This window comes from Photinus pyralis, unplaced genomic scaffold (genome assembly GCF_008802855.1).
Source record: "Photinus pyralis isolate 1611_PpyrPB1 unplaced genomic scaffold, Ppyr1.3 Ppyr1.4_LG6, whole genome shotgun sequence".
Classification (NCBI taxonomy): domain Eukaryota; kingdom Metazoa; phylum Arthropoda; class Insecta; order Coleoptera; family Lampyridae; genus Photinus; species Photinus pyralis.
The window spans coordinates 20,895,792-20,919,176 of record NW_022170663.1 but is presented as its reverse complement, the minus strand read 5'-3'; the positions used below and the strand labels follow the sequence as shown (position 1 = coordinate 20,919,176).

General features: G+C 36.0%; 3 protein-coding genes across 4 annotated transcripts; 1 reads left to right on the top strand and 2 right to left on the bottom strand.

The window, feature by feature from the left end:
* Nucleotides 1-6,505: 6,505 nt before the first annotated feature.
* On the bottom strand, nt 6,506-7,280 carry LOC116174302 (thioredoxin domain-containing protein 5-like). The gene is made up of 3 exons (XM_031492200.1): nt 7,060-7,280; nt 6,817-7,011; nt 6,506-6,766 (listed from the first exon to the last, which is right to left on the bottom strand). The coding sequence occupies exons 1-3, from the start codon at nt 7,190-7,192 to the stop codon at nt 6,717-6,719; spliced, it is 378 nt and encodes a 125-aa protein (XP_031348060.1). The 5' UTR covers nt 7,193-7,280; the 3' UTR covers nt 6,506-6,716.
* A 2,950-nt stretch (nt 7,281-10,230) lies between these two features.
* LOC116173061 (protein disulfide-isomerase 2-like) lies at nt 10,231-10,916 on the bottom strand. The gene is made up of 3 exons (XM_031490345.1): nt 10,754-10,916; nt 10,511-10,705; nt 10,231-10,460 (listed from the first exon to the last, which is right to left on the bottom strand). The coding sequence occupies exons 1-3, from the start codon at nt 10,884-10,886 to the stop codon at nt 10,411-10,413; spliced, it is 378 nt and encodes a 125-aa protein (XP_031346205.1). The 5' UTR covers nt 10,887-10,916; the 3' UTR covers nt 10,231-10,410.
* Nucleotides 10,917-20,963: 10,047 nt separating this feature from the next.
* LOC116174939 (15-hydroxyprostaglandin dehydrogenase [NAD(+)]-like) lies at nt 20,964-22,565 on the top strand. Of its 2 annotated transcripts, none has more exons than XM_031492979.1 (5): nt 20,964-21,112; nt 21,153-21,279; nt 21,328-21,431; nt 21,481-21,815; nt 21,868-22,565. In XM_031492979.1, the coding sequence occupies exons 1-5, from the start codon at nt 21,017-21,019 to the stop codon at nt 22,025-22,027; spliced, it is 822 nt and encodes a 273-aa protein (XP_031348839.1). In that variant the 5' UTR covers nt 20,964-21,016; the 3' UTR covers nt 22,028-22,565. The 2 variants fall into 2 exon arrangements, with proteins under 2 accessions (XP_031348839.1, XP_031348840.1); XM_031492980.1 differs by having other exon boundaries at nt 21,000-21,112; nt 21,169-21,279.
* Nucleotides 22,566-23,385: the final 820 nt, after the last annotated feature.

Genomic DNA, 23,385 nt, shown 5'->3' with positions numbered 1-23,385 from the left:
AAAAAATACGTTCATATGTTAATGTTGATAAAGTGTATACAAGATAATATAATTAAGTAAACCCGTTCTTTATTAAAAAATTTTTTTTGGTTTATAGGTAAACTGGCCACTGTACCATTTGTGTGAGGTACAGTGGCCATTGTTTGAAGGAACAGTGGTCACTGCTTTGAATGATTTCCAAAAACACTTTTCGTTATTCATATTTTATAAAAACAAAACAAAAGGTATAAGTAATCTTTAATAATCTTTAGTTAACATTGTAGGAAGTAAAATCAACTGAAAATTTATAAGAACTGTTTATTCTGGCTGTCCCTCCGGTGAAGTATGGAACAGGTAAGTCAAGAACAACGTCGTCCAATGGAACTATGCTTATGTCTTCAACAGTTGGAAAAATAAACTTGTCTCCCTTCTTCCTTAAAAAACTTATTTCAAATTCTATGGCACTGCATTTCTTTATGACTTTCCCCACGTAATATTTTATTATTTTTTTCCCTGCAAATTTTACCAAAACAAATGATTCCACGTTAATTTCATTTACGTCTTTAAAATTAGGTTGATCGGCGTCCTCGCAATAATCAACATCGTCCAAGTCGGACAGATCAGACATGATCCCTTCGCTTTCTTCAGAACTCGACGGTGCAGTATTTTTACTTGATTGGAGTTTACCTTTCTTTATAACAACTGGCTGGTCCACTTCCTGGAAGCATTTGCGCTTGATTTGAGCGGCTCTCTTCATTAACTTTTCGTTTTGTTCGTCTCTTATTCGATGAAATATTGGCGTATTGGTTAGTATTTCAGTTGATTTCTTTTTGCGATTTTGTACTACGTCAACTCTATTGCATTCAACTTTTGGATACGGTTGCAACATTTCGGGCGAAATAAATTGTTTTTCTGGCGTTTATTGCTGTAATTCCATAGAAATATAATTCTCACTCTCCTGACGATCAGCGTGTGGAGTGTTATCAACCTCATAGCGCGTGCTGGATTGAGGTTCCCTTTCTGGTACGTCAGTTACAGTTGCGGCCATAAAATCATCTTCATCGAATATGAGATCGTTATAGGGAAATATTCCTGTATTTTTAAAACCAGAGATGCAATTTTTTTTAACAAAATGCTAATGGATATGCGTGACCAAGAATCTCAGCAATGTCGTAAATGGTAATTCTTTTACCGGGATTACTAAGAAGCCATGATTGGCACTGGTTATTATAATATTTTTTTAAAGGTCCGTAGACACATTTATCGAGGGGCTGTAGCCTGTGACTCGTGTGAGGGGGGAGTGTTATTAGCACCACGTTATTCAATCGAGCCTGTTCAATTATTTGCAATGTAATATGCGCCTCATGGTTATCCATTATTAATAGTACAGGGGTAACAGCAGATGGTTTGGCATGTTTGATGAAATGATTGAAGCATTTTAGAAATAATTCCGAAGTGATCCAACCAGACGGAGATGCGACTCCAATGGTTCCTGGTGGACTATTTTTAATCATGTGGTCTTTAAAGTATTTACGCGGAAACACTAACATTGGCGGAATTGTGTTTCCTGCCGCATTTATTGCACCTACCATTGTCACCAGTGTGCCTCGTTCACTAGATGTAATAGCGCCCACTTGCTTCTGACCTTTAGTTGCTAAAATTTTGTTAGGATTTTGCACCGTTGTCAAGGCAGTTTCATCGACGTTAAAAATTTGAAATGCATCAAATTTATGTTTTTGCAAGACGCTATGAAGATTTTCAAAAAACTTTGACACCACCGGTTTATTAAATCCCATAGCTCTTCCTAGTGAAGTTGCTTCTGCTGTTCTGATAGAAATATCTTGATTTCTTTTCAAAAAATTAATGAACCAGTCTTTGCCTGCAGTCTGATTTTTCAGCTACGAGGAATACCATAACGCATCGCTGCTGCTTTGGCAGACAAACCGCCTTCGAAAACCGCGTATACAGCGTTTCTCATCGCTTCCTCACTCGTTTGTCCTATTTTAATGTTTTTAATATTTTTTCGCGGCATTTAGGCAAAATAGGGATCTGAAAATCACGTAATCCCATAAATATTATTCATTTATCATTAACGTGTACAGTGGCCATGCGTTTTAAAAAACGCAAAGGGGTGGCCACAGTTAACGCATCAAATGGTGGCCACTGTACACAAATGCAAACTTCTAATAAAAATGGCGTGTAATAATTGTGCTACAAATTCTTACCTAGTCGCAGATATTTTAACGTTATCCAAGGTTGTATGTGTATGTAGTATGATTTATATATAGATATCTGTGACGGCTATTATTAAAAACCTCCTTCAACTTCTTTTAAAAGTAACTTTATGCACATGAAAAACAACATGGACGTACACGAACACTATTCATCTTCCAACTGACTTGAAAATGCTTATAAAACCGGCAAATACACCTGCACTTTCACCACACTAGATGGCAGTATAATGTAACAGTATTTGAATTTTTTTTCAAAATGTGGCCACTGTACCAGAGTGGCCACTGTAGGCGGACGTCCCTACAGAATTTAAAATAAGTAAGTACAGTAAGTATAACAGTATGAAACACCACATAACAATACATAATGTTGATGTATGTATTTGTTAATTAAGAGCAGAGGCTTGACTTTCATTAATTAATTAATTACATTGATCCTTACATCGACGACGAAACACCTGATATATCACTGGTTGGACAATTTACGTCGACTCAGGAAAAAGAAGACGAAGAAAAACAAGAAGAAGTTTATGGAGAAAGAGAAGATGAAAAAGAAGAATAAATTGAATGAGAAGACCTATTATTCTACTAGGATTAAATAAAATAGACCGTGGAGTAGGCCTACTGGGGAAAACACGTTAAAAAACACGTACAAGTACACTACCTTACAGGTGGCGTGTAGTAAATTTTGGAATCGCTTTTTCTCAGAAGTACTGAATCTTAGGACATCTTGTAAGGACATTTTTTGTATATAATTGCATGATCTACAATTTTTGTCTGAACTATGTTTATAATAAAACTAACCGTTTCGCTCAAAAATCCAGAAAACCCATTTTTGCGAACTTCATGTGAATTTTCAGCTTTTTGGGAATGTATGCAAGGGTACTCCTATTTTTCTTCTTTAACTTGACTGGACTACTATATACTTTGTGATACTCAATACCTACAACTGCGCAACTTTAACGAATTTAAAATAATTCAACCCCATTAGAAGGCTTCCGTTAAATCTGGTAGCTTTTGGATGTTGTAAACAGAACATACACTTCAAAATACAAGAGTAATCTACTTCGCTATTAGTATAATACACCTTTGCGTTGGTTGTTCGCGTATGTACATACACCATCGTCAGACAATATCCTGAATCGACCACAAAACCATGCTCTCCTGTCCTGGTTAGTTCTCTTAAAATAGCAACGTTATGGTATGTTAATCGGAGTAGAAGGCTTTTAAATTTAAATGCGTGGTTGACTGATTAAATAATTCACGATCTTAAACGATTAGGATTAAAAATATAGCATTGCCTAACAAGACCCCATAGTAGTACTCTTGGCAGGCGAATAAATAATGATTGATCTACATTAAGTGCCTCCTTTTGGCTTCTGACCTAGAATCAACTAAGGAATGATTTTGTTTATGACCACGCGCCTCTTTCCCATAAGACATGCTAAACAAAAATTTGTGGTGTTCAATTTCGGTAGTTACCGATCGTGCACTTAATTGCACAGAGCCAGGCTATACGCTTTCAGCCAAGAATCAACAAAGTTAATGGATAATTAAAGTGAAGATGGGGATACCTGCACAGAAATCGCATGCCTGTATAATTGGTTAAAACTGTTTACACGAACATTACGTGTCTTATTGATATTATTAATGAACTGACATTTCATTTCAAACATGAAGTGATGCTGATTTCCCTCGAACGCATTAGGAGAACGATACCGCCTGCATGAATATTAATGAGTTCGGTAAGGTCAGGATTTCACACAAACGAACGGAAAATTATTGTCCCCGTCGTACACGCGAGTGAAAGGATTTTTTTTAAGTAAAACAATTAAGCAAAGAGGATTACACCGCGAATAAAATTAAATGCAACATACATCATGTAAAACGCATTACGAAAATTCCTAAGTCACGATTGTTAATATTTCACGAATAGTATAAGCTAATTAATAAATTGCGGGGATTATTTTCCCCGTGTCTTTCGTGTTTAATTAAAGACACAGAGCATATGTTTAATCTTTAAATTAATATGCAAATTAATTCCATATTTTCTGTATCACGAATTGTGTACCCTCGCATTGCTACACGTACATATTTTTTTTTTTTTCGTTTGGGACCTCACATGATGCCAAACTGATAGATCTAGTTAGAAATGACACGATACAAACTAACGAAAATGGCATATGGCAAACGCCGAAACGACCAATTTCTGGAGAAACCACTGATTGCTTTATAATTGCGACTTTTGAGTACGTCCGGGTTTCCTCAATATTGATTTGACATTATTTATGTGGACGTGTCGACGTTAGTCCTTAGGTTTATTAGATAAAGGATTTTGTTGTCGTAAAGCACGTGTCACACGCTCAGCGGGGCCACACAGCGCAGCGGTCGAAAACATAAAAAATAATTTTACGGCCCGCTGTAATTGGCGTTTTTGGATTTATTTATTCGTCTGAATGTAAATTCACAATTTTTATAATAAGGCCATTTTCGCGTAGTACGTAACGTATAGGGGTAACGAAATGAGCGCCATATATCAAGTCGAAAATTTCTTGGCTATAATTAATTAAGCCATTACCGTGATTTATGCGATCAATGAGTTATGGTTATTAATCTGTTCAATTTTAAAAAATGCCGTAGTAGAAATGTGTTCTAATTTCAATTCGTTACTTTTCAAAGTGGGTGCCAGTAATACAATAGAAACAACTATGGTTCAATCAATTTTGACAACCTTTTAACTGGTTATAATTTATTTTAACTTTTCAAAAATCCTTCCTTTGATGTTTAAATAAAGAAGATTAATGTTATCATTAATATTTTCTTGACAAGGATTATGTAACGTTCACTTTTCAATAAATATTTCAATGTGTTAACAAGGAAATGCTTTGTTAGCAAACGCATGGAGGTTAACGGCGAATTTGGCGCAAAAATTATGAAATTTGTTTAAATATTTATCCCTTCTATTATTTATTAAAACCATAGTTTTGGTTTTGTTTAGGAAAGCGAATTATGGGCACTTGCGGCCGGGTCGCTTGCGTCCAGGGCAATTAAATGGACAGTAGTGACGTCACTACTGTTAACGAAAGTGAGATAGTTGCTTCTCACAAAAAAGTGGCTTTGATGAAACCTCATCCAACGGGTTGAGGTATTTTCGAAAGATGAAAATCCATACAAAAATACGTAGGTAATTTATTGCAAAGACATATGCAGAATAGGTATGTAGGTATTTAAAGATGTAATACACATAATTACTTACATAAGTAAGTATTATGTAGCATGATGATGATGGTACACAATATATCATCAATCGCAGTACACAGAGAATTAAGAAATTAAATTAAGAAGTTCTGAACATTATGAAAGTTCTCATTCCCCTATCTAATAGCAAAGAGTCCTTTCACTATTCTGCACATCACCTACCATTTGAATTTCGTTCCTCCAATCCACTCCACCCTATTTTCTCCTTATTTTCTACCCTTCCATACGTCGCCCTTAACATCGCCTGAGGATCCAGCAATAGACAATAAGCATCTACTGTTTGTTTCATCCCAATCATTCCCGTAAGTATATTGCTGTGTTTATTTCGTATGGCAGGATGACATTTTCGGACATCCTAATTAAGATGGACAAGGGCGGTTTCCTTCTGTGTAATTAACTTTCGTAATTAAATTTTATTATTTTGTCGTTGGTCTATGTAACGGCATGGAGATTATTTGTGTCATACGAGAAAGCGGTCAAGGTTGTTTTCGTTTACATTTTTATTTTATTTAACGTAGAAATGTTTGGGAATTTTGTTTGGTCTTTATCTGTTATCAATTGTTAATGCTTAATTTAATTGACAGGTGGATGTGATTTTTCGCCTTTTCTGTGTAGTTAAGAGAGATGAAATTTTATTTTTCCTAGAATTTAAGTTTGGATTTAATCTCTGATAAGAAATTGATTTATAAACATTATTCGACCTCTATTTTTTAGTCGTCTACTAATGTACGTTGAGGGGATAGTCTTTGTTGTCAACTGTGTATGATTGGTTGTTGTTGACAGCCAGCATTGAAAGTTTCGCCTAATGTGAGTTTGTAGTTCGAAGAAGTTCCGTTTGCGTAGCCGGAAGCCGAATTCGCTGCTAGTTTTTGAATTTGAGGCCTAAGTACACATTGGCCATGTCCACCTTTCTATCGTTATCCATAATCCAATCCCTTTGTGGGTACCCATTTCCGACTTGTGTTTCGAAGGTAGTCACGTGGCGAATGTATGGCTTAAAATTCGTTTTTGACACTATACGAGTTAAAAACACTAAACAGGAATTACTTTTTAATTGTGCCATTTGTAGCACATCCTTACCCACAGTGAATGAAATTTTAAACATTATTTTTTAAATATATGCGTATCTATGGTCTCAAGATAATGGCTCATATCAAACCTTTATCCAGAAAATAACAGCAAACTCCTGTCCCTAAGACACAAAAATGTTTTATGCGACACGGGACGGTTACATTACTTTCTGTTCCTCTAGGCGCCAGTAGTTAGAAATTTATACATGGAATTCAGGGTCCGTGGTCCTGCACAAAAATTAATCATTTACAATTACTTTATAATCAGCATAATGTACCTGTGTAGTAGAGGGTTGGTGATCCCTTTCGATAGAATCTCAATGTAGGAAGACCTTTAATGCCCTTACACGCACGACGTTGTTTGTCACAGTCTACTTCGCCCGCCTGTATCTCAGAGTTCTCATCTTTTAATTTTGTAGCCAAACTAATAAAGTCATTTTTGATTTTCAGGCAGTAACCGCACCAGGGCACATCTAAAACGGAAATATGTTCCGTGGAACATAATTAACACAACTACTTACAAAATTTAACTATAATCTTGTTTTGCGACGTAATTTCATCGAAATTTGCGTCTGTTAATTCTATCACATTTCCGTTCAGACCCAGTGGAAGCACCAGTCCTACACTTATGAAAAAGAGTGGAAGAAAATTCATGTTTACTTTAGTGCAACTTCAAACGACAGGTGAACAATGCATGTCACATCAGAGTTACAAAAAATTATGCCACGATAATAACCATAGAAAAAGCGCGATATTTGAATTAGTGGAATAATTGTTTATTATTTAGTTATATACACAATTTGTCAAAGGTAGGCTTTCTTTACAAAATAATTCATTTTCTAAATATAATTGTTATTATTAAGTAATTTTGCACACATAAAAACTGAATTTATAACAATATTAAATGTGTTTCGTAATACCACGTTCATGTTTATTAGTGTAACCAACAAAATTGGTGTTTGGCAAAAAGTATACATAGCACTCTAATTTATTTACCGTAGGCGGTTTTGGTCTAGAGAAGGATTCAACTAAATTAACTATATTTTTGATTCTTATTGCCGAAGCAATGCTCTTTTCAACGATACCAAATTTTTTAAAACCGGTCAAACCGTTAGGAAGTTAAAGCAGGCTATTGCAAAAACAATTGAACGCCCCACACCATCTTTGAGTTGTTTTTTTTTCACGAAAATTAGATAAACTGGTTCTCTTTAAAAATGTGAAAAACAATTTTTAGTTTATTATGCGCAATTTAAGGAAAATGCAATTTTAAAATTTAAGATGGCAGTTACGCCCTCTGGTGGTCATTTTTAGAACTTGAAAATATTTTCCAGCGATTCTTCTTGACCGGTTTACCGATAATTTTTTTACTCCTAAGTCATACGACGAACGGTTCCCGAGATATGGCCGAGGAACAGTCCTATTGGGTCACCCAGTACTGTCCAGCACAATGACAACAACGGAAATAATGAATTTTAGTATATTGATAAAAATATTGAGGAAGTTTAAGGATGCATCTCCTTAATTACTTTGCTTCTTATAAAATGATTTAAATATTAAATTTCTACCTGGCATAGATCTGAATATTTAAATCCTATGTAGAGGTGGCCATTCTTTGACTAATAAGGATTCGTTCAATAATTTGCATTAGGATCGTTACTAATTTACACTCTAATCGCACCCTAGTTTCTCATACAGTTTAAAAGGTAATAGTAATAGGTCAAAATGGTCTAATGGATCGGAATGTTGTCGATTTAAATAAATAAAAAAGTCATACAATTTTATAACGAACTTTTTCTGGGCGAAATTCCTTCTTTAATGTGGAAACCTGGAGTTCTTACAGCTAACAGGGTTGAGGTGGTTAACAGGTGATCTCCGGGATGCATTCTTAAAACCCAACGATACGAATAACTCCATAACAGCTCTTGGATTAAGACGTCTTTGATGATTATCGATTGAATTGCAGATTTCGGTGGTTGATCCTTTTGGGTTGGCAAAAGAAACGACCACTAGCATAAAATTTTAGGGGTTTGTTCTTGAATTTTAGGTTTAATGCGTGGGAAATCCCTTTGGTAAACTTTTCATCTTGATTAATTTTATCTTTAGCGGCACAAAAATAAACGTAAATATTATCTGACCTTGCTAACAGTTTTCTTTATTGCAATTTCACTTGACACGGGAGATGAGAGTATCTTTCTGTTGTGTTCTATTCTTTGTGGCACCGCGTAGAGCGCGCCAAATTTCTATGGAATTTGCTGAATAGCACTTTGTTTATAAATATGAACCTCGTACGCTATGTGGCCGAAAACAACACACAATGCCGCTAAGGGTAGCGAAAACTAACATGCACTTCTGCGATTATAATTCAAAATGAAAACTTTTTCGCGTAACGATTTCCACTGGGGCAGAATGATAAATTACAAAAAAAAACTACTAGGTATCATTGACACTAATTGTCGCTCTGAATTAGATTACGTCTTCTTTTTTAGCTCGATTTTCCCGAATGCCAATTTTTTAGGCTCTCAAAGCCGCTACACTAAACGCATATAATTTGATCTGACCCGGTCGACTCCCCAAAGCCAGAATCTATCGCTCAAACTAGCTTTACTGCCGCTAATCGGATCTTTCGCCTTGACTAATTAAAAGCGACATACTAATTTCGTGCAAAGCTCATTCCTGACTGAACACAATTTTACCACGGAAAGCTCAAAGCTGGTCGTCTACTAGAAACAAACGGCTTCGAGCTTACGCGACACGAGCGTCAACAAGCGGCTATAAGACAAGCGATTTTGTGCGATGGGGGTCGTCCATTACCAGCTGTCTCATTACTCAGTAGTAGCGAAGTGGAATAGTTGTTGTGCGTTGTACGATTAATGTTAAAATGGTTGCGGAAGAGGCGTACTTTTTAGAAACTTCTTACAGGAGGCGGAAAAGTAGTCAAAGAAGAAGATTGTATTGGGTAAACCCTATATTGCAAAAGGGCGCGTCTCGGCGAATGCAGTCTCCATCGTGAATTAGAGAACGACCCTCCGAAATTTTTTTACTATTACCGAATGGGTCCTCAGACCCATTTATACATCCTCAATTCTATAAATGCAATCATCAGAACAGAATCTAACTAAATTATATAGCTGAATGATGTTTGCAGACAGACGCGGCTACGAGCGTAAATCCCATACTGTTCGGAATTGTAGCGCAATCACGTTTACGCTCATAATCACCCGCTCAAACTTGCTTTCAGTGGACGAGCTTACATTAAAATACAATGTTTAGGATCTGCCGCGCATAGTCGCTGGTTGACGCTCATGTCGCTTGTTTTGCTTCCAGTGGACGATCAGCCTTATTCGCAGTGTAAGAAATGAAACATTATATGACCTCTTTTTATAGTGGAAAGCAAACAAATTACCATCAATGGGGCGCCAAATGCGATTTAAAGCACGACGTGACTGATATATATTACTCAGATGACAAATAAAGCTCTCTGAACTCGCCAAAATAAAAACTTAAACATGACATAATGAATATTTGTTTAGTTGAATATGAATGAAACCTTGACCGTCTTTAAACTTGAAAATTTCCGCACATTTAAATGAAAAAGATTGCAAAATTTTTACGTAAAATAACCCTACCTACGTACCTAGCACGATGTCAATTTTTGACCAACGCTTTCTCTATGCGACTTAAAAATACCAAACAGAAATTCAAACGTTTTAATTATGCCGTTCGTAACTCATCCTTACCAACAGTGGATAAAATTTTTTAAACATTATTTTTCAAATATATGCGTATTCCAAAAAGTAACAGCAAACTCCTGTCCGTAAGTTGTACAAAAGTGTTTTATGCGGCAGTGGACGGTTACATTACTTTATGCTCCTCTAGGCGTTAGTCGTTAGAAATTTATACATGGGATTTACGGTCCGTTGTCCTGCACAAAAATTGATCATTTTCAATTACTTTATGGTCAGCATAATGTACCTGTGTAATCGAGGGTTGAAGATCCCTTTCGATAGAATCTCAAGGTTGGAAAACCTTTAACGCCCTTACACACGCGACCATGTTGGTCACAATCTACTGCGCCCACCTTAATCTCCGAGCCCTCATCTTTTAATTTGTTTGCCAAATTCATATAGTCATTCTTCATTTGCACACAGTAACCGCACCAGGGCGCATCTAAAACGGAAATGTGTTCCGTGGAATATAATTAACACAAATACTTACAAAATTTAACCATAATCTTGTTTTGCGAAGTAATTTCATCGAAATTTGTTTCTGTTAAGACTATCACATTTCCATTCAAACCCAGTGGAAGCATAAGCGCGATGCTTAAGAAACAGAGTGGAAGAAAATTCATGTTTACTTTAGTGCAACTTCAAACGAGAGGTGAAGAATGTATGGAGTGCCAAAAATTTATACCCACGATAAGCATGGAAAAAACATGATATTTAGATTGACGCAATAATTTTCTAACCTTCTATTATTAAGTTATATCCACAATGTGTCAATGGGAGGGTTTCCTTACAAAATAACTTATTTTCCGAACATGATTGTTATTGACAAGTAATTTTACATACATAAAAACTGAAGTTTTGTTTACGTAATAGCGCGTCCACGTTTATTTGTGTAAACAACAAAATTGGTGTTTGTATAAAAAGTACATAGCATTTATTTGCGTAAACCTAAATTTCAATAGATTTTTTTACCATATGAATAGCGCCACGAAACTTCATACCGAATGATTAGCATAAGCAAAGTTTTTTTGCAAGCTGTCAAAACACTCAAAACGTAGGTACACGACATAATATGTGGTAAGAGTGCCAGAAATTGAAAAATTTGTTAGGAAGATCATTGTTTCCAGGGAATGTGTTTATAGCAATCAATCAAATCTGTGTTCTCAGTTGTTACCGTAGCCGGTCTTGGTCTGAATAAGACAGAACAAAAATTGGATCACCGGAAGGAATACTGCTAAAGTTTTCTGGATATGTTGTACGATTACCTCTTCTTATACAGTTGATTGGGCAATGAACTTTCTACTTATATCGTCTGCTATCAACCAATTTTCCGCTTTCTCAATATGAGGTATTCTTAGTGCCAAACAAGTTCAATGGTACACGCCCAAGAAGTCGCCATCTTCAAAATCTGTCTTCCGGTGACGTTTTAGTACCTTACATGGCACTCCTCTACCTCCGAAACCTATATGTCCACAAATTACTATGAGCATTATGAGAAAAGTAGCAATACTTCGAAATTTTGGCATAATTTCGGCCTGAATATGAAACATCGCGGTTTGTCACTTCCCCTCACTTGTTTGACCCTTTCATTGTGCTCCTTAACTCAGAAAACCTACACCAACATATAAGAAACTTGAATGTAAGTGCACTCTGGAGAAGTTAGAACAATTCAAATAATTAGCGCCATTTCGGCCGAAATAGGAGAAAGCACTTTTCTACCTTTTCTATCTGGTCTGATTTTTTTCCATTCCATTGTGCTCCTTGACCCCAAAAACCTATGTCCGCATACCAGAATTCATGGCATTCTGAAAAAAAGGTAGGCACAGGCATTTTTAAAACCATTTGGCCCAAATGTATGTGAGAAACTGAGGTTCTACCCTGGGTTTTACATTTCCGGCCTCATTTTGGATCCTTCCATTGTGTTAACTTCAGAAATGTGGGTCTAGAACCCTGAACTGTACAAATTTTTGACGGCGAATAAGCCAGGGTGGCTCAAAAAACGCCATATTGGATACCATCTTGAATGTCTCCCTTCCGGTCCATTTTCAGGTCGGGAAACAGGCAGAAGAGTTTTCATCGAAGTCGAAATAGGGGGAAACCACTAGTAACTGAATATATGCTGACAGAATTTCAAAATGAAACCAAAAAGCCAAATGTCGAAGTGTATGGTTCTGAGCAAAGTTTGAAGGACATTATTTTGTAGTTTTATATTTCAACTTAAAAGTCAAGAGTTAAAAAACTCTGAAGTCTGAGAGTATAAAAAATGCTTTAAGCCGCGATTTCGGTAAAATATCAATAGTGAATGAAGCTTCAAACTAAATTTTAAACAACAAGTCACACGCTAAAAAGTAAATAACCATATAAAATAAAAATAAATTAAAAATACAAGCTTTGTGAATCCTCGGGTACCAATGGGTAATAACCTTTGTCTTGGCAGTGAACAATCCAGATACACAAATAATATTTAATTGCATAAACGGTAAATAAATTAGTATTTTTGGTTCTATAAAACAACAAATAAAGTAGGAATTCGGTGCAAGAATACACTTAACTAAATGCAAATGTTCAGCTCAGATGAGTACTTAGAAGCTATAGGTAACTTAATCTAATCTCATTCACAGATAGACAGATAAGTACATTAATTAAATAAAACTGAAACAACTGCAACTTTGTACTCAATGCATTTAATTGCAGAGAAAATCGTCACGACATTGGTACAGATAAAAATAAATGGGTTTCAGATTACGAGATAGATAAATAAAGATAGGTAATTAAATGAACACATATGACATAAGCTAAAAAAACGTGTTAACAAAGAGGAATTATATAAAAATAACTGTACCTCAAGAAGAATACAGCCCTAGCCCATTCGCGTAAAGACGCTCAGATAATTAGTTAAACAATGTTATCGTGATTTTCCAATTCAAATCGCCATTCTTCACAAAGATAGGCCTGCCATAACCACAACAAAAGCAAAAGTGAAGGTCCCTGTAACTTTGGTAGAATTTGAGATATGGATATAAAATAGGAAATAGGATTTAGCACACTTTTTAGAATAGAATCAGTATAGGAAGACGATTTAGGTGAGAAATTAGCCTAGTAATAATAGAGACGAATAAATAAAAGTTATACAACTAACTTTCGAATTTGCGAAAAATTCTAGTAAACTCAAATGTTTCCTTATAATTAATTTCAGTACAAATAACCGCAGTGCTAATTAGTTTCACCATTACCAAGAAATTCGCACGGAATCTGAAAATTCCAAACTTTACGATAGGGTTCCGGTATGCGCAATTTATCGATATAGTTACGAGTTCATTATTCTCACATCTTTACGTAGTACGCGAACAAGTCATGATCCCAGAATCGCTATTAAAAAATCCGTACAACTATAAATTTCTCGCCAAGATCCATCTAATTCAATAATTCTTTTTAAAGGCGGTTATTAGTATTATACGGGATTTATGGCCGGCATTAGCAAATTAAAATCAATTGCTCAGGGCGCTTTTTTCGATATTTAAACTTTCCTGACATTTTACACTGTTATAAATGTAGCAATAAAATTAATTAAGCGATACGTTCGGAAACTGTTCCGATGTCGTTACTTAAACGATATGTGACTATTATGCGTAATAAAAAACGCTTTTCAAATTATCCCAATTAAATTTTTACAACGAATTTATTAACTAACTCCAAAAATTAACTTTATTTCTGCTCCCTTGTGCTAAAAATAATAGATGCTGAGGAATGTGAAATCTTGCTCTCGATGAGGTTATGGAATTTTAGATGTATTCTCACCTGTGGTCAAATGACAACATAAACATGTTTTTTCTTCGAACGACACACCCAATACCAAGTGTGTACTCCATATAGAGATCACTGCTAAATATAGATGGAACTATAGCAGTTATGTAGATCGATTAATATCTTGAATTGTTATACACACATCTCATTGCAATCCGGCACAGCTATTAACCCAGATTTGCGAAATGAGTAGGTAAGCGCAGAGAAAGAGACCACCCCTACAAACAAGTAAGTTTAAATGAATAGGTAACTCGACGTGTTGGAATTTTCTAATTACCAAGGGTAATTAACAGTATGAAACGTTTATATTATTTACTACATCTAAAATTTAACTGTTAATTACGTACGTCACAAACCGTCAATATATTAAATTTTTTTTGGCATACTTACCCCCTTCTTTGCTAATTTCGAAATATTACTAATGGTTTAAGTGAATGAAAATTATACTTTGTACATATAACTGTAGTTCATTAAATTGTGTGTTGTAATAGAAGATTTCACGGTTTAGGTGTATGCAAATAGAAACTTGCTCGTGTCACTTTGATTGAGAAATTCTGCTTTGATAGTAAACTGTAGTAGTATTTACCTTATTTTACGCGAACGACATCAATTCTGTTTTTGGGGAATATTATAATGCCAACGTATTAACAAAATAGCCGTTGGCATCACGTGTTTATATTAGATAGATGAATACAGTTCACAAAATATACGTTCTTGAGGCAGAGCGCAAAGTTGTGCGTTATTTAAACAATAAAACCTTTAGTGTCAAATTTGACAAGTATTTGCGACCGTTTTCATTATTTTAACGCATTTTACTACATTAGCCAATTCAGTTACATAACGAACAAATATAGCAACATAACTTGAGTAATCCTGCGATATTTTGCGTCAAAAGTTTTATAACCCAAAAATGCCATCGAGTTTAACAAGAAAAAGTAAGCAAGGCGACTAACAGGTTTCATTTCACAGAAAGTTGCGAATGCATTAAATATTAGCCAGCGAACAGTGACTTATTTTTCACAAACTTATCAATCGGAAAGACCTCTAGAAAGTTGATGGTTTCATACAAGCAGCGATTCGGAACTCCATCTGCGACATGATCTAACATAGTAAATTAAACGGCAAGTTCAATGGCTAAATGTGGATAGGCGTTTAAGTAAACTGTAAATTAATATTTGTGTAGATATTATAAGCAGTTTACATTTGTATTTTAGAATAAGTCCCTGAAGAAAAGTTGTTGCAAATATTGCGAATCGATATCAAAAAGATAATCGAAGAAAAGGTTTAATGGAGTTATCCAATATTGCACTATCAGAAATTCATTTTTTAGATGCATATGTAAAAAACATACAATCTGAGGCAGGACGCCAATGTGTCTTTTTGGATGAAACGTGAGTATTTGAAAATGGAACAATATGTAAGTCTTGGCAAAACGACCCGAGGGACGCAGGTAACATACTGGTATTTATGGGAACAATATCGTCTTAATTACTATTTATGATATGTGGTTTTACAAGCCGAAAACATGAACGGTTTTATCCTGGAGAATTTTTACTGTTTGTTTCAAGAACCAAAGATCCAGATTACCATGGGAAATGAACAAAGACGGTTTTCTTAAGTGTTTCGGGGACCGCTTGCTACCAAATTTAGAAGAACAATCATAGAATATTATGGACAATATTAGTTACCACTGGAAGTGGAATTGCTGCATGCCAACATGGTTTATTCGTAGTTATACCTTTAGTTTCGAGACTATTAATTTGTTATTTGAGAAACAAACCTTCAAAACATGCGGTACTACGGTTGTCCCCTACCGAGAGTTCGACCGAGAAAATGTAACCCTAATCTGGAAGATGATTCAGCTGAAGATTGTTTGGATTAATGTTTTGCGGTTTATTCAGATATCAACCTCAATATTTGAAGTCAACAAAATGGCTGGTGAAAGGCGCTTGCGGTGTTTTAAAATTCATGGAGAGATCCGAAAGGAAAGGCTGTGGTTCGATTTTTACCAGGACGAAAACCGAATGATCGGCAAACAGGTTAGGCGAAAGTGTATTGCTCTTGCAACGTTCAACAACCACCTGGAACGATGCACGTTGATCTACTTGGAATAAATATGACGTTCCTAAAATCGTGAAATACGTGACCTGATTTTTATTGTTACCTACGCAATTTGAAAGGTTTTGTAGATTTTCTTTTGGCTATGTTGTCTTTGTCAATTTAGTTTGTGTATTCGTGTGGTGTACGCCAGGGTTTTTGTTCCGAAGAAGGTTTCCCTGACATCGCCTGGTTATGTGTCTGAATATTTTTTATGTTCTCGTGTTTTCTTACACACAAAATTTCCTTTTCCATTTCCATATAATAAAAACCGCCAGTTTTAACACCGACTGCTACCCAGATTCAAAAGTTTCAAATGTGCAACAAGAAATTAGGGTGGTGATAAAAACACAGATCAATATTAATACCTACTGATCCCTTAATACGTCACCTGAACCTTTTTTATGCTAATTATTGTTGGTATTCGAGCGGTGAAAGTTTCCAGAATACTCCCCAGTTTTAAAAACAGGCGATCTGTAAAAATCAAGTAGCTTATGCGTTTTTTTTCAAATCCCGAATATATCGGTAGGCTTGCAAGATTCGAAAACCCAATCTGACTAATTAAATAATCTTAATACTGATTAATCCAAAAGCAATTAAGACGATTGAGTGCACCCTTCACAAAAAATAGGATTAAAACGGTCAAATGTCCCCTAAATTGTTACACTTATCTAATTTTGTCAAGTATTTGACCCCGTTTCCCAGGACCTTTTAGAAAATTAAATAATGAATTAATGTAACTCCTGATTTCCCGCAACCCAAACAGCTGCAGGACTAAAATTTTGAAAGCTACCAAGAAAAAATGTTGCAACTCTCCCTTGACTAAAGGAAATTTTCCCAAACATTCACAACGAAAAACCACTAATTGTAACCCTACGCCAGCAAACCGCCATGTTTACATTTCCAAAAAAACTCTCCTAATTCCCCTTGTAAACACATCCCCCGCATACCTACACTGCACCCTAAGAAACCCCTCCCAACCGAAAAGAATAAGGAAAAAAATAGAAGGGCTCTGGCGTTCGAGCAAGGGTCGAGCAAGAAAGAATGAACGTTCCCCTTATCAGGACTACCCAACGTCCTCTCCAACCTCCCCTAGTGTTAAAGTTCGCAGCTCAAGTTACATCCCTTAAAATTCTCGACCCAGAACCTTATAATAATGTACTACTGACCTCAAGAGAACCTAATCCTAATCTACCCTTACTATCTTAACTTATGTTAATCCTGACTTTTATCTATATTACTAATCGTCGTCTCCTAAATTGTTTTGCAACTTAAGATCTTTCGCATACCAACAACCCTGGAATCTGCCATTTTTATCCACTAACTCAAATGTCATAGGCGAAAGCTTTTTGATTCTGTTTCTCATGACCTCTTGTGGAGAAAGCTGCACACCTTTGGATTTTCATCCACAGTGATTTCGGTGATTAAAGTGCTCTACGAGAATGCTAACTTCAAAATTAATAGTAACAACGAGCTAACTAAGGAATTTCCAGTCTCAGTAGGCGTTCTTCAGGGCGAACCTTTAAGCCCTTTGTTATTTTCCGCTTTTTTATCAGACTTCGAAATATTTTTTAGAAACAAAAACTTGTCAGGGGTAAATATTGATGGTATTTCTGATATTCTAGCCTTACTTTATTGTGACGATGCCGTCGTTCTTTCCGACACGGAGTCGGGTCTAAAAAGAAAACTAACTGCACTTGAGGAATACACGACCTTAAACCAACTTACCGTTAATCGCAAAAAGACAAAAGTCTTAATTTTCTCTCGGGGTGGCAGTGAACCAATTAATCAAAACTTCTTTTTTCATAACGAAAAAATTGAAACTTGTAGAAAATATGTTTACTTAGGAGTCTCGTTTACGTCTTCAACTTTTTTCAGAACAATGGCAGAAGACACGGTCTTAAAAGCAAAGCAAGCTTCAGGGATGGTCAGGGGAATTATTGCTAAATCAAACAGGACCAGATGGTCGGCAAAAATGTCCCTATATAATTCATTAATACTTGGGGTACTACTAAATAACTCCCCAATTTGGGGTATTCGCTACTTAGACATCCTTGAACGCGTTCAAATAGAGTTCTTTAAAAAGTTGTTTCTTTTACCAGCTAACACTCCGGACAGTATCGTACGCCTGGAATTCGGAATAACAAACCTTTCATTTATTATTTTCAAACTATCTATAACCTGGTTAATTAAACTTTTAACAATGAGTAGGGTCAGATTTCCTCACATCTGTTTTAGGCGACAGCTCGCTCTTTTAGATAGCGCCGATCCTCGATACAACTGGGTACGACAAATGAAAGATCTTTTTGCTAAGTTCAACTGTTCCGAACAGTTCATTCCTTCATTAGCTTCACCATTCCACCTTAAGAAAAATAAAAGTAAATTGTTAGATAACTCATTAACAACATGCATCCAACAAGATCTTTTATTTGTTGCCACGTCAGCTTTTCCCCTTTTTTACAACAAATTTGTAAATCCTGGCATATCAAAAAACTATTTACTTTTTAACAATTTAGCTTTCAAATATATTAAATTTATGTGCCAAATTAGGACCTCAAATATACGAAGGTTTAAAGCAACTTTTGATGGTGTTACTTACAGAATAGATCTTACAGACATATGCAGTATCTGTAACAGTAATTCAATACAATCTTTCCAGCATGTATTCTTTGAGTGCGTGCCACTTCGACAGGGTCTAACCTTGGATACGGAAATTGTTAGTAACTGTGAAAACCTTTTATATTTTCTTAATGATATATCAAAAGATAATGTGAAAGCTGTAGTCCATTACTTTTTAAATATTCTTCGCTTGAGAAGCTTTATTTTAAATGAATGATCAAATTTTCTTTTTTCAAATTTTATAATCATATTAATTATTAATAACTAATTGCTAGGTTACATTTATTTTGTGGCATTTATAATGAAGCTAATTAGTATTATTATTATTTTTTGTTAGGTATAATAAGCAAAAACTTAACTCAGTTGCTATAAGTATACTTTGTACTTCAAAAGCAATAAAGTTCTATCTATCTATCTATCTATCTATCTTTTGTTTATTTTGAAGGGACCTACATATATCGGTGGCAATTTTACAGTATTGTATTTTGCAACGTTTGATTGAAATGATTTCTCCTCCAGACTAATTGTCCAATAAAATATTCAACTGGACACTTACGTAGGTTGTATGATTTCTTCATTTTTTCATATGCCGCCCGTAACTTAATATGTACATAATTTCTTAAAGAGCTACTTACCTTTTTATATTACTCCTACATCCCCTGTAATTTCGTTGTCAAGATCTGTCTTCTACGGCGACTGCCAATTTCTATGGTTCATCGTCCAAAACGACGTAAATAGGAGCAATGTGTTTGAATAATTTTCCACCTTCCACTGTTCATTCCCGGAAATTATCTCTCCCTTACGATGAATTACTTCATAGTCGTACTGTTATAATTTTACCGTCCATCTTGATAGTCTCCCGCAGCGATTGTTGAGCTAAATCAATGAATAGTGGTCTCTGATCCTCTGTGTATGGCCTAAATTTCTCGACAGCTCAAAGTACGACAAGAGAATCTAACTAGGTGGCTGTGTATTTTCGCTCGGCTTTTAATAAAGATTTACTTATCCAACGGATGATCTTATTTACCCTCAGGATATTCTTACGCTAGCACAGATCCAAAACCGTAACCTGATGCGTCAGTCTGGAGAATAAAAGTATTAAACATTCTTTTACACACTTCGCATTCTTCTGTCCGTTTGATCCCCTTCCGAAGTAACCATGTCAAAGGAACAATCAAGGAAGAAATGTTTGTCACAAATCGTTTGTACCATGGTGCCATCCCAACTATTCACCGCACTTCCTTCAGGGAATTGGAATTGTTAATATTATCTCCACCTTCCCTGTAACCCCTTTCTCCCCACAATATACCCCAGATATTTTAATTCACATTTCATGAACTGACATTTTTCACTTTTTGGGGTAACCGTGCTTCGGTTACTTTGCTTAATACGACCTTAGAATTTCTATAGGTACTTATGCTTTTCAAAAGTATTGGTAGCACATCGGGATTTAGTTCTGGTGTCAACGAATCTCTGCCAAGTATACTAAGTGCATTATGTAACCCAAAAGGTAACCGATAAAATGATACAGTCCTGGATTATGTACAATAAACGCGCTGTATTTTTTTTTACTCTTCAGCCATGGGCATCTGCCAGTACACCGAATGAATATCAATGGTCGGTGAATGGTGTGCATCACGGAGTCAGTCTAGGATATCTGACACGTTAGGCAACGGATAAGCGTCGCGCTCAGTAACCGCATTAAGTTTCCGATAATCCACGCAGAATCGGCAAGTCCCACCAGTTTTTTTAACCCGTAGAATCGGTTATGCCCAAGGTGAGTTCAAAGATTCGACACTGGAAAATATCGGTGTCGTTTCGGCTCCACAGAAGTTTTAATCCTGTGTTGGCGTACTACTAATCTTCTTGCAGACCTCATCATAAGTCTTTTAAGCTTGTATAAAAGAGGAAAAAGAAGTATCCTCTTTACTGTCGTGGGCAACCACGAAATATTCAAAGAACTATTCAAAAAGGGAGTGCTGCTTGAACGAGGATAAAGTATGGGAGCACTTATTACATCAAAGCCTATTCTACAGTTAGATTGTAGCGACAAAGAAAAGATGATACTTTAAATGGAGTGCGTAAATGAGTTGGAATAGGCTTTTGAATAAAAGTAAATGATTCCATTATCTTTAAGATAACCCCTTCCCGTTTGACATATAACATGCCTTATCGTTCCAACTCGCTGTAACTTCACGGGTAAACGCACTGGTTGGATTTTAGTGTATCAAACATGTTCACAATTTCTGGAAAAGTGGGTCTCGTAACCGGTGGCACTCAAGGAATTGGGGCGGCAATCTCAAAAGAGCTCTTACGGGCTGGTTTAAGGGTATGTAGTATTTCTTAATCTGGATTTTAGTTTCTTTTAGGGTATCGCTATTATAGGAAGAAGCGAAGACAAGGGAGCACGAATGGTGAAAGAACTAATTGAAGAGTTTGGCACAAACAGAGCAATATTCATCAAAGCTGACGTATCCATTAAAGAACAGTTTCATGGTATCCTTGACATGCGCAGTAACACTTATTTTTGCAATGTAATTTTAGAAGCGTTTAAAAAGTCGGTAGAAACATTCAAGAACATAGATATCGTTGTAAATAATGCTATGATATCGACAGCGGAATGGTGTACATCTATCGCAGTGAATTTGGTAAGCAAAATAATGTGTAAATCTGCAGCCATCCAGCTAGTATTTACAGACTGGAATGATCACAGGAACAGTGCTCGCGTACGAAAACTACCTACCAATGTACGCAACTGACCACAAAGGCGTTGTAATAAATATTTCGTCACCAGCCGGACTATACGGCGCTGCGCACTCTCCACATTACGCGGCCGCCAAGTCGGGCGGAATTGCTTTAACTCTGAGTATGGGTTGTGATCTACACTACAATCGGACAGGAATAAAAGTTATTGCGGTATGCCCAGGATATACAGGTACACCTGCCAGAGTGCCAGATAAAGAGCATTTCTTGGGACCCGCCTACTTTGAAGCCCTCAACCAAGTTCTGTCGAATCTTCGAGATCCACAACCGTAACTAAGTCACCTTCGATAAGTCATTGTCAAGCTGTAACTCATTTTACAGTTGCTCGGTCGTAGGAAAGGCGGTCGTTGATATCATAAGGAAAGGGCGGAGTGGATCCATTTGGATTGTGGACGAAAGCAAACCTCCGTATGAGGTAAAGCTTCAAGTTGTGAGGGAAGATCCAACACAATCCACAACACAATTCCAGAGAATTATTTAACACTTAACGTACTCCTAGGTAGAAAAATGTATCACAAGAGCTTTTATATTTTGGGTCGTAATTTTGGGTCGAAAGCTGACCATTTACACAAATTTACAAAAATTAAACGTTTAAGTGTAACAAAGAAAGGCATTCAGGGCCTGAGGACCAATACCACGCACATGCGATCGATTGAAACACATTTAATTAAACAACAATTTAACAATTTAATTAACAACTGATTATAACTGCGATGTTCTTTAGCAGACGCACAAAAAAGTACAAAGACTAACTGAATTGCGTTGGAATCTTCTTTACTTCATTTGATTCTTGATTTAAACGAAACTGGCTTTGTTTTAAAAGCGGCTTTTTGGTAATGGATAACTTTACTACATCGAGTAGTTGAGAAACCTTCGAGAAAGGCTTATCCGACAACTGATCGATAGACACAACAGTCGAACTGCTTATCTAATATCCGTATACGTAACATGACGCTTCATCTTAACTGGAATTAAAACATTAACTTTTATCACGACGAATTAAAATCTCTTAGAACATAGCACAAGAATTTTACAACCACCAAAACTGACTGTCTTTTACCAAATAACATTAATACCGTTTATTTCACGTTGATCTTCATTTATTAAGCGTTCTCCGAGTTTCACTTTTTATAGTGAGAATTTCTTGAACATCTTTTTTCTAACACTTGTCGATTTGGGTATTAGTAACACCAATTTTAAAATAATAACACTTGCATGAGAGACTTATTTGATTACGACCGTTAAATCATCTAGATTAAATCAAAAATTGACAATGCACACATTTTACAAATTAAATAATGCAAACAAAGCAGAGAGGTATGTATATTTGCATTCCGAAGATGGAAATGAAGTTTACTAAGTGAACCAAATATTTAAGATACTTTTAATAGAACTATATTACGAACAATGTTTATAGTAGTACCTCAAGTACCTTTCTGGTGTTTATTAGTTTAATTGTTTGAAAACGACTCGGCATCGCCAAGTACTTTATACCAGGTACTATTAGTGTCAAGTGCTTTCTCGATAGCCTCATGTGTTGGTGTTAATGAGGCAGCTGCTTCTGGTACATCTTGAATCTATTCTTTTCTATTATTGTATCTGCAATCTATTAAAACTGCGTTTGACATCTAACAAGAACTTGTTGAATGTAGACTTTATAAAGTGACCGTGGGATATTTAAACACTTCAATGAAGGCGTTTGGGGTAGCTTTTTCGGATCGGCGATGACCGCAAGCACGCGTACCCGGGCAAGACAATTTAGCACGCAGCGAATGTAAAACTTCCGCTAAGATATAAAGTTTTACAGCTTAAAATGATTCGGTGTGACAATAAACCAAA